Source organism: Neofelis nebulosa, chromosome 8 (genome assembly GCF_028018385.1).
Source record: "Neofelis nebulosa isolate mNeoNeb1 chromosome 8, mNeoNeb1.pri, whole genome shotgun sequence".
NCBI lineage: Eukaryota > Metazoa > Chordata > Mammalia > Carnivora > Felidae > Neofelis > Neofelis nebulosa.
The window spans coordinates 3,797,334-3,808,542 of NC_080789.1; the positions used below are offsets into that span (position 1 = coordinate 3,797,334).

Here is an 11,209-nt window from a genome sequence, read left to right on the forward strand (position 1 = left end):
CCGGGCGCCGAATGCGGCGGCGGCGGCTTGGCACAGACGCGCCGCGCGCCCGGTGCATGCTAATGGCCGGCGGCCGCGCCATGAATTATTCAGCAGCGGCGCGGAAAGGGCGAGCGCGGCGCGGAGGGCGGCCCGGCCCGCGCGTCCCCCGCCGCTGCGAAGCCGCCGCGGCGACTTCCCAAACTTTCCCCGGTCGGCACCGAGGATGCGGCCCCCGCGGCGCCTCCGTCCCCGCCCGAGCGCGCCGGCCGCGCTTCCCACGTTGCCGCCTATTTTATGTCTTTTGTCTCGGAGTTGGCACCTGTCCCAGAGAGCGCGTTTCCCTGCCCACCCCTTCGCCGCCGGATCGGGGCGGGGGAGGGGGTACAGGGGACCCGGAGAGGAGAAGACGGGGAGGTGGGGGGAAGCAAGGCGCCTACGGGCCCCGTAGCCAGGAAAGACCTCCCGGGGACAGCGGCCGTGCCCGCGCGCCCGGGCGCCTCTGTTCCGCGGGGAGGTCAAGTCTTCGGCTGTGCCCAGAATACCAACGAGGCCTCCGCCCCCCCCCCCCTCGCCGCGGCCGTGCCCGCTGCGGGCGAGGACGGACCGCGGCCCCTCCCCGACTCCCCCCTCCGCCGCGCACCCTCCTCCCGGGGCCCGCGCGCGCGGGCGGGGCGGGAGGCGCGAGCAGCGGATTCGCCGCCCGAGCCCCGCGCCTCGCCCCGCAGCCCCGCGTGCGCGTCCCCGCGGGCACGCCGCCCCGGGCGCTCCCCGCCGCGCGCCCCCGGCCCGCGGCCCCGCCCGCCTGCCGGCGCGGCCAGGGGGGCACCGCCGCGAGGACCCATCCGTCTCCGGCTTCGCGCCCCGGGGCCGCGCGGCTGCTGGGGCGGGCAGGCGCGAGCCCTGGCCCCAGCTCGCCCCGCCGCCCTGGCACCGAGGCGGCTGCCGGAACGCGCTCGGCGGCTGCGTTCCGAGGCTCCGGCTGCCATGATTGCGGGCAGCGGGGCGCGCGCGCAGGCTCGGGCCCGACTCGGGGACCCCGGGCGGACCGACGGTCTCTGGCCTGCGCGCAGACCCGTGCGCGCCGCGGAGAGCGGCTAGGGTCGCCGGGCTCGGCACTGCAGGGGCCAGCGTGTGCCACGGAGCTCTAGACGAGGTCCCGGGACAGGGCTCGGGGTCCACGGCGGCGGGCTTCCCCCGGTGCAGGGCGCGCGCCAGGGCGACCCCGCGGCGGCTTTCCGGACGGCGCGGGTCCGGCGGAGGGAGGGGCGCGGTGCCAGGTGGGGGGGGGGGGGGGGCGGGCGCTGTACGGGATCTGGTGAAGTGGAGAGGGGTAGCGCACTGAGCCCAGAGATGGAGGGGGTGTGCAAGGTGCCTGGCGGAAAGGGGTGCCCTCACGGTGCCGGGAAGGCGTGGGATGGCGGGGCACCGTGCCCAGAGCCGCTGCCCAGCTCCGAGCTCGCTCTCTTCCTTCCCCGCAGAAACAACTTCCTGCTCCCCTGGCCCGGAGCGTAGGAGCTGCGGAGAGAAGTTCTAGGCCGCAGCTTTGCTCTCTCCGAGACCGACGACTACACTGCAACACCCCGGGGCCGCGCGGTTCCCTCCCGCGCCCCCTTCCGGGGGTCGCGACAGGCAGGGTTCCAGGGCCCGGACACCGGTTATAATGCCAAGGAGGCCGCAGCAGCTTGAACCGCCGGCTCCGCGGGGGCGCCTGAGTGGTTTCCCCGCAGAAAGGCCGACCTGGGCCTCCGTCGCTCGGGGACGACACCGGGTCACTATGCTCAGACCCCCTCTCCCTGTCCAGGCATGCCCTCTCTCAGAGCCAGATGGACCTGGCTGTCCCAGGACGCCCGCGACGGGGGCCCGAGGGGAACAAGGTCTCCTGGGCCCCATCCCAATGTCTCTCTGTGCCTGTCTCCCCCCAGCGCCCCCCCCCCACCCAGCCGGCCTTGGCATTCTAACCAGTGTCCCTTGACGTCACATCTCGCCATTTCTGTCAACCAATTGAAACTTGCTCGTTGTCATAAAAATATATATACTTTTTATGCCATTGGTACATTCAAAAGTTCCTCGTGTGCCCTTGCTTCCCAGGAAACTCCATTCCATATTGGATTGGACTGCCCAGAAAGAGGAAACTGGCCGCTCGAGGCAGGGCTGGGCTGGGGCCTGGGTTGCCCACCCACCCACCCACCTTGGAAGCTCTCTAGGCCCCTATGACCTTGGCCTTGAACTGTGGCTGGACACCCACCTGTGAGATACATGGTTTCACGGGGAGGGGAAAAGGTCAGGATATACTAAGGAATCTTCCCAAATTGCTTTCCCGGGTGTTAGACTCTTACCGTGGCCTCTTTTTAGAGGCAGTTTTTCTTATTTCTCTGAGAAAACTGAGTTTTAGAAAATGGAGTAGAAATGTTTTCCGGTGACTCTTTTCATTGAAATGCTGACCAACTTTCACTTTTCACAGCAGAGCAGAGACAGCCCAAGCCGGGTGACTTCACAATGGGGTGGGTTTCACTCTTTCCCCGAGGAAGGTCCAGGGTGGCCCTCCCAGCCTCAAGGACCGTGGCGTCCCAAGCTGGGTGCCCAGGAATTCTGTGCTCCTCCTTCCTCAGTAAAGGACACCCTCGTAGCAGCTCCAGGCTTAGGAATGCCGTGTCTGTATTCTAGCAATACGGCAGAACTACGTCTCTTGTCTAGCACCCGTCCTTTATAATCTTCTTCCCTGTTACAGCTCCCAGCCCTGACTAGGCCTGTGGGGTAAGAGAGCACGTCCTACAAACTGAGTGTGTGCAAGGCAGTCCCAAAGAGCCACCCAGAACCCTCTATCACCTCCCCTGCTGCCGCTGCCACACCGAGGAAGAACCCAAGCACCGCTTGCCATTATACACGCCCCCCCAGCCCCCCATCTCTACTGCATGGTTCAACGGCTTTAAAAAAAAAAAAAACCCATCAGACATTCTGTGGCTTAGCAACTTTGGGGACTCCAGAACGACAATACTTTTCGAGACTGGCTGAATGCAGAGATCTAAACACACTAAGTCTCGGGCCCTTTTCATACCAAACCTTGTTTTTCCAAAATAATGAGCAAGCTCGGTAACTACTGAACGGGGATTTTGAAAATAAATATATGGTTACTATTTTCACATAAAACCGTTCCCCAAGTGCTAACTCTAGAGATGTGTATACCTCTGTGATAACGTTCACACACACACACACACACACACACACACACACACACTGCACTCCAACAACTGCGCTCTAATCTATTGATAATCACTTTCCTAAACACTATAAATATTATAACTAATGTGATACATGTTTTGTGATTCCGTTGGTGGATTAAAACGTTGAATTTAAAAAGCCACAGAGAAAAAGAGATTATCTTACATTATGCCAGTTACAACTTTTGTTCCTTTGGCACAAATACAAATTTGACAACGGTATCATTACGGAAGGCACTGACTGAATGCCAGCGTATTAACTTTGTAATTTTCACCTGAAATCATTGTATAATCACACCCGAGTTGCTAACCTTTTTATTAGCTGATTTTTTTTTCTTGCTCTCACACACATTAATAAGTTAATTTGATGCTGTTTTCCGCCCCCTCCTAATTTTTATTTGGTAAAACAAGAAATTGGGTGAGTCAGAACCATATTTGAGAACACGCACTTTTTTTTTTTTAATCCTCTCTATACTTGGCAAGGATTTACATATAATTTGGTTACAAATTCAGAAATCAAATTCTGCTTTATTCAAGGAAAATAATAGCTTTCAGGTAATTCCACTGGCTACTCTTCAGGTTGGTTTTTTAAAGTCTTTTCCCAACTTGCTATCATATTACGTTATTCAGAGCAAATAATATTAACAAGTGTGCTCAAATTCTCAAAACAGAAACCTGGAACATTTACTTTGTTGGTGAGTGTTATTATGATGGACAGGCTTCCTGGCGAAAGAACTTGGTCTGGGTCTGTGAGCCACACCGTGCCTAAGGTCAGACGTTGAAAAAAATAAGTCATAGGAAGGCTCTCGATATACCGGGATGTTTACAGTATCGGCCTTATACAGTTATTTTTTTCCTGATTTCTCCCAAGATCTGCCTAATGGGAATGCAGCTGGCGACTTCCTGCTCTGCCTCCGAGCCCGTGTCCCCGGCCCAGCGTCCGGCCTCAGAACAGCCCAGAAGGCCGCGGGCACTCCAGTTTACTGTCCCTTTTCCCTACGCAGCGACTTCTAGTAGTTCAAAAAAAATTCGGTGTACAAGACATTCCAAGGACTTAGTAAACAGATGCGTTTAATCTCATTAAAAGCAAGCAGGATGCGTGTGAGTGAAAACTTACATTTTCACTTGGGTTTTGAACGTTCAACTTCGCACACTCAAGAAGAACCATGCTTTCAAAGCTGCCCAATCAGCTTGAGATTGTGAGAGCTTAGATACCCCTTCTTCAGTCATCCCAGACAATGTGCCCTTTTGAGGAGCTGCTAAGAAGCTTTGGGTGCTGTGTGTAAAGGCAAAGCAGGCTTGTGAGTTTTTCTTTTCTTTTTTCTTTTCTGTTCTGTTCTCTTTTTTTTTTTTTTTCTTTTTTTCTTTTTTTGGTTTTTTTGTTTTGTTTCGTTTCGTTTCGTTCGTTTGTCTCAAAGGAGTTTGCCGGTTTGGGATTCCGTTTCGCTCTGCCTGTTTTGTGGCTGCGTGTACCCCTACTTTTGCACACAGACCCACCGGCATCAGTTTGCCTTGGGAACGCCCTTGGTTTTTTTTCCTACAGAGACAGCTGAGGAAGAGGAGAGGGGAGAAAGAAGCCTGCTAGTGTCGGTGCAGGTAAAACGGGCGAAAGATCGTTGAGTTAGGCTCTCGGGCCGGGGGAAGGAATGTGAGCGAGCATCCACACAGAAAGGATTCCTTCCTTCCAAACATCATGAACCATTCTCAAAATCTTTTGCTTTCGTTCACCCCATTTCATGTTAAACTTGGCATTCGTTCACTAGCAACCGAAATAAAACTCTGGCCACAGGACAAGCATGTTTGAGAAACAAAGCAGGGGGCAAAACTCCACATTAGCAGCCCTCTCCCCCACCAAACACCGAGCATGCTGGTAGACCATTCCAGAAGGCTGCAATAAATGTGTACTCGATTGCACGCACACACATAGTGAATATACTGTATGTAATACACACGGGCTGGTAACCACAATTCCCCCTTACAGAGAGGGCACCTGGGTGGCTCAGTCGGTTAAGCGTCTGACTTTTGATTTCGGCTCCGGTCATGCTCTCCAACGGTTCGTGAGATCGAGACCTGCATCTGCCTTCAGCGCAGAGCCTGCTTGGGCTTCTCTCTCGTTCCCTCTCTCTCCGCCCCTCCACTGCTCTCTCTCTCTCTCTCTCTCTCCCTCAAAATACATAAATAAACGTTAAAAAAAAATTTCTCCTGGCAGATGAAAAATTACAATTCATCTTTTTCACTCTGAAGTAGTCAGAGTAACTACTTTGAATAAGTCAGGAAAAATGAATTCAGGATGACAGGCCAGTACTCCTGGTTACACACATATACACCAAATGGTAAAGCTAGGTTCTCAGCATGATATAAGGAATTCGAAAAAGCACAGAACAGACTAAAGTCTTTAAAAAATCAAAATCAACTCTCAACGAGACGTGGGTTCTGAATTTAGTCGCTCACTCCTGCAATTCCTAAAATGGAATCATCATCAATTGGGAAATTAACATTTTCCTGAAGAATTTAGGATGCCACGTGTAGCAAATTTGTGTTAGCAATTAAAGATGGATTGGAATTTGTAATTTAACAGTTGCCAGTAGACCAAGTTACCTACTCGCACAAAAATGAAAAGACATCAGAAAATCTGAAAAGAACTTCTCTCCCCAAAGAATGCCTTCGTTTCTCAGTTGAAAGCCTTGATTTATTTGAAATGTTTTTGCACCTTATCGATCCTTTATCCGGAGCCCGAAACAGTCACTGACTATTTCAATGACTATATATTCTTTTTGAACCACATCTAAGCAGACTTGAGCTATTAAAAATTTAAAGCAATGTTAAACTAAAAACTGTCAAATGTTTTTGTGCGTTTTTTTTAAATTTTCTAAAATAATGCTGAAAGTCAGTTGAATTTTTTTCTCCCCCAGCCCCAGCTGAAATGAAAACTTTAGGACCATTTCTTAGCCATACAGTTCCTCAGTGAGCTAGGTAAATTATAAGCCCTTAGAATAAAGAAAAAGGAAAGAAAGGAAATAAATCCTGAGTTAGAACTCAAAAGGTTCATTGTTAAATTGCAAAGGACAGCAGGCATGTTTTTTAAAACGAAGATTTCACAGGTCCGTTCTTTAAAATATTGTTGCAACAGAACCCAAGCAAGCTACCTACAAAGTGATCACGTACAGAATGAGGGGTTTTTGAGGTGACAATTTCAAGTTGCTGGAAATTTGACCACAGTGGTCTTGTCAAAATACTCCCATTTTATTTTCTTAAAATCTGATTTCACACAACACGGGCGAGTAATTTGCTTTATATAGAAGGACAGCCTCTTTTTTTTTTTTTTTTTTTTTTTTTTTTTTTTTACTGTGTCTAAATATCGTAGCTTTTAGATGTGGTTAACACAAAGACAAAGTTAAGGCTGGATTTTTCACAGATGCCCTTTCTACGAAAAGTAATGTTTTAGCTAAATTTATCACTGCAGGACAAGATCATATTTAATGGCTGCAAAGAAAAATACTGAAGAAGGAAAAAAAAAAAAAAAAAAGAAGGCCGACGCTTTTGTCCTGTTTTGTTTCTGGCTATTTCTAGAGCAACTTTTGGTGTAACTCCTAATATTAAAAGGACATGAACTTCATTTTTCTTAAAGAAAAGGAAGTAGTAATGTAGGCAACCAGGTAAGGGTGACATTAATTTGAAAATAAGAGTCCATGTAATTTTCACATGAGGAACATATATTGTAAGAATTTCTTTCAAAATAAGGAGAGGTGCACACGGGCTTGGTTCCCCACGATGCTCCCGGGCAGTGATTTTTTTTAACCACCATCAAAGGCTCTCGCCTTTGCTAATTTCTTTCCATTGACCAGTTTTTCGACTCTGCCTTCTAAACATGCTGCGGGATCCTGCTTCCAAAGTGGCCCCTTCTGCGTCTTCTTGTCTAGGAGGAGTGACTGCCGCCTCCTGCCCGCACACTGACAGCCCCGAAACTGGCATTCTACTCTCACACGTAGAATGCCGGAAACTTCTAGGAGGGCTCCAAAGCTCACCGGGAAACTTCTCTCGCCGGGGGGGGGGGGGGGGGGGGAAAACTTCGCAACGCACACCTGGATCTACAGATTCGGAAAAACTAACCAGCTGTGGCCGAAAACCAAAACACTCAACCACCCGAACACGGTCTGCAAGAAACACAGAGCCCTTTGACACCATGCAAAGGCTTGCAAATAAAATCGCTCCAAGGCAGACAGGCTGAATGAGACTCTTAAGACAGTCAGTTGGTGCCTCGAAATTTAAAATTAGAACATTAAATGTTAACAACACGAGGATATCCTGGGATACATGTGTGTGCGCATGTGCACGCACTTGCCTGTGTGTGTGTGTGTGTGTGTGTGTGTGTGTGTGTGTGTGTACATGTGTGTGTATGTATATAGGAAGAAGAGTTTTCCCGCCCTATGGCTTGGAGCTGATCTGAGGTCCAGCAGGGGTGCCCCTAAACCAGGCAAAGGGCAGGCCCTACCCGAATTCTCTTGGGGGTCACTTCCCTTTTTATGACACACGTGCAAACACCCAAAGCCAGTGAAAACACAACCTGCTGTAGACGACAAGGACCGATCTCACATACAGACAGTCTCTCCTTGGAATAAAAAAATCGTGATTTGTGGATGGCAAACCAAGCTGACCTCATTCTTTGTCACTAGGACAAACGCGGCAACGCCAGTGTTGGGGGCCAGCGTCGACGTGTGCTCTCTGCACCCGCAGCTCCGGGAGCCACGTGAGCTGGGTTCTTCAGGGAGAAGCGGGCTGGGCCAGGGGTTTGGGCCGCGCAGACCCTTACCCTAACCGGGCCAGGCGTGGCCGCAGACAAGAGTCTGGGCTCGGACTCTGGGATAAACATTCAAGGTTCTCAGGCGTATGTGCCAGAAGGAAGAGGGTCTCTGGAACCGTCACATCCAACCCCCCAAATTGGGGGCCATCTTGGTGTCATGTCCAGAGGCCTTGAGGGGACAAGGATGCTCTTTATCTTGCCCAATTTCTTCCCAGGCTTGGCTCGCATCCTTCTTACAGCTAAGGCAGCGGGTTTCGATACAGTTCAAGTCACCAAAAACACCCAGGGCATTCGGTCTGTGCCAGGTACCACAGGGTCCCCGGGAGTTTCGATCATAAAACAGCAGCCTACAGAACAGGGTTTTTCCTAAGGTAATAAGGACAGCATCTCAACTACCTACAGCAAGTGCTTCATAATTTACAGCGTTCTCACCCACCTCAGGCTCATGGGATCCTCACGACCCAAGAGGAAGACAGAATAAGAAGGATCACGCCTGGGGCGCCTGGGTGGCGCAGTCGGTTAAGCGTCCGACTTCAGCCAGGTCACGATCTCACGGTCCGTGAGTTCGAGCCCCGCGTCAGGCTCTGGGCTGATGGCTCGGAGCCTGGAGCCTGTTTCCGATTCTGTGTCTCCCTCTCTCTGCCCCTCCCCCGTTCATGCTCTGTCTCTCTCTGTCCCAAAAATAAATTAAAAACGTTGAAAAAAAAATTAAAAAAAAAAAAAAAAAAAAAGAAGGATCACGCCTCCCTAAAGGCCAGGGAAACTGAGGCCCAAGTGGACGGAACAGTGACTTGGCCTAATACCGCACAGACCCGGGACCAACACACGCCACTTTGTTATTTTGGCTTCCTTTCTCTCTCTCTCTTTTTAAAAACATCACCACCCACCGCTTCCTACTCATACACACATAGGCTTATTTTATAGGTAAGAACCATTCCCAGGAAAAACAGAGCCCCATTGAAATCTGGGTCCCAGAACTGCCTTAAGCGGGCCAGCTTTGGCGATCCCCCACCCCTGCGGCCAGATTCGGTCATCTAAGGCGTCCACCCTTCCCAGCTAGCTGCATCCTGATCTCGCCCTCAAATCTGGGCTGGGATGCGTCTACCTCCGGTGTAAAATCACAGCCACAAGCTCGCGGCTGGGCCGGCCAGAGTCCTCGTGACAAAGCAGCCTCGCCAGAGCCGGGGGGTTGCAATGCCCTCTGTCCACCACCCCTTCTGCCGGGGCGTGCGCAGCACCCCGAGAGCAGGGTCTCCCCAGCCAAGCAGCCAGGGTGGCTCTGAGCCCCACCTGAGCCTTCTCCCGCCTTCAGCCCTCTGTGAACCTGGCAGCCCACTGAAAGTCGTTTCAATATAAATGGCCAAGCAGGTGACCAGGACGGCCTGGGGGGGGGGGGGGGGGAGCTCCAAGTCTCACACTGGCAAGGACCACTGACGACTGGCTGCCTGCAGAGAGCCTCTCTGGGGCTGTTCTCTCCTGGAGCGGTGGCCAGGGGCCTGGGCCCACGCATCAGCATTCTGCAGGGGCACACGTAGGCTGACCTGATGGTGTTACGGCGCCTCGGAAAAGAGAAAGGACAGGTAGTTGCTGCGGCAATGGGGGACCAACAAAGAGGAAGGGATGTAGAAAGACAGACCTGGGCTCTTCAGGAAATAGTCCTGGGGAAGGTGAGGGCAGCACGGCATGCCTCCAGAGGGTTTCCCTTTGCAGCTGAGATCTGAGCCACACACAAAAACGTACTGAAGCACCGGCCTCCCCACCAGCTCGCTCACATGCGGGACCCCCCACCTGGGCTCCAGCCTCACGACAGCAAGCCACAACTCCGAATCTTCCCGAAGCCAAACTCCAAGCTCGAATATTCCACCCCCAAACCTGACAAGCTCAGAAACAAGCCTAACATTTAAAAGGGCCTCCATAACAAAGCCAGGTGAATGCAGCTATGAAATAAATGAGGAGGGCGGCGTAAGGGCCTGGCCTGACCTGACCAAGAACTAGAAGACACCCTGATGTTCCTCTCCAAATGCAAAGCCTTCTAAGTCTCCTTTCTCCTGTTTCCTTTCTGCACCTTAATTACAAGAGAAAGTGCTTTAAAAAAAAAAAAAAAAAAGATTAAGAAAAATCTTTAAAAAAAAAAAAAAGTTGCAAGGAGCTAAGTCTCCAAAGCTTTTGGGGATAAAAATTATAACCTTGTCCTGAATGTGAGGGAAAAACAAAGCACACAGAGGCCATGGAATGATCGAGGCCCGACCTTAGCATCAACTGCCTTCCTAATACCTCTGTGACCCCAGTCTTACCTAGAACTACCCCCAGACTCCGGCAAGGTGGTGAAGCCTGGTGGGCAAAGGGTCTAAAGGTTCCAGCTTTCCCTCAATGGGACTCAGAATTCTGCTTCCCGGATTTCCTTTATTCCCAGCAGAAATAAAGAGCAGAGAAAGAAAAGACAAGTCACAGTAAGCTTCTCTCCGCACCTCCGCCGTACCTAAAGGGCGCTGCATAGAGGTGGCTTCTGTTGGGGTCCCGGGGCCCTTCTCCCAGGGGGACAGGCACCCACGTCGCTGCGGTGGCGGTCTAGGGTCTGCCCGCGGACCCGGCGCATCTGCCGCCCGCGGCTAGTCTCCTGCAGCGGGTCGGGGCTGGGTAGGGGGACACGACTGCGTCCGCACCTGCTCCGGCGGCGAGGAGGCCTGCGAGCGCCTCCTCCTGGCAGCCCCCGGGCTCGCGACACAGGGAGGCGGGCGGGGTCGGCGCGGGGCCGGGTCTGCAGCGGGTCTGGGGCCTGGGGTCTGCACCCCTCGGAGAGCGGAGGCTGAGGTCCCAGCCTGCGGCCGGGTCGACCTGGGCCGGGGATCGGGCCCTCGGCGGGGCAGGGCGCGGGCCGGGGTCCGAACCGAGGTCTGGAGTCTGCGTGGGGCAGAGATCGGGATCCGAGCAGGGGTCCCGGGTCCGTGTCCGAGTCCGAGTCCTGAGCCCAGCCGGGGTCCGGGGGCGGGGGTCTCAGTCTGCGTCCGGGTGCGGGTCCGAGTTCCAAGGCGAGCCGGGGCCCCGGGTCCGGGTCCGGGTCCGCGCGGGGGTGCGAGGTCTGGGGTCGGGGTCCGGGTCGGGGTCCGGGTCCAGGCCCTAGCTGGCGCCGGGGTCTGGGGTCCGCGGCGGTAGCCTTGGCGGCGGCACGCGCCCCAATTAGCCGCGGCGGGCGGTGGGTTGGCCCCAT

At 53.4% G+C, this 11,209-nt stretch overlaps 1 protein-coding gene and 1 long non-coding RNA gene across 2 annotated transcripts; one reads left to right on the forward strand and one right to left on the reverse strand.

Annotated features, from left to right (window-relative positions):
• Nucleotides 1-1,143: 1,143 nt before the first annotated feature.
• Nucleotides 1,144-4,290, forward strand: LOC131518695 (uncharacterized). Its single transcript, XR_009265246.1, has 2 exons — nucleotides 1,144-1,259; nucleotides 1,461-4,290. It is a non-coding gene; the product is annotated as an uncharacterized LOC131518695 (long non-coding RNA).
• Nucleotides 4,291-10,480: 6,190 nt separating this feature from the next.
• On the reverse strand, nucleotides 10,481-11,209 carry LOC131483728 (proline-rich protein HaeIII subfamily 1-like). Its single transcript, XM_058682087.1, has one exon. The coding sequence runs from the start codon at nucleotides 11,207-11,209 to the stop codon at nucleotides 10,481-10,483; it is 729 nt and encodes a 242-aa protein (XP_058538070.1).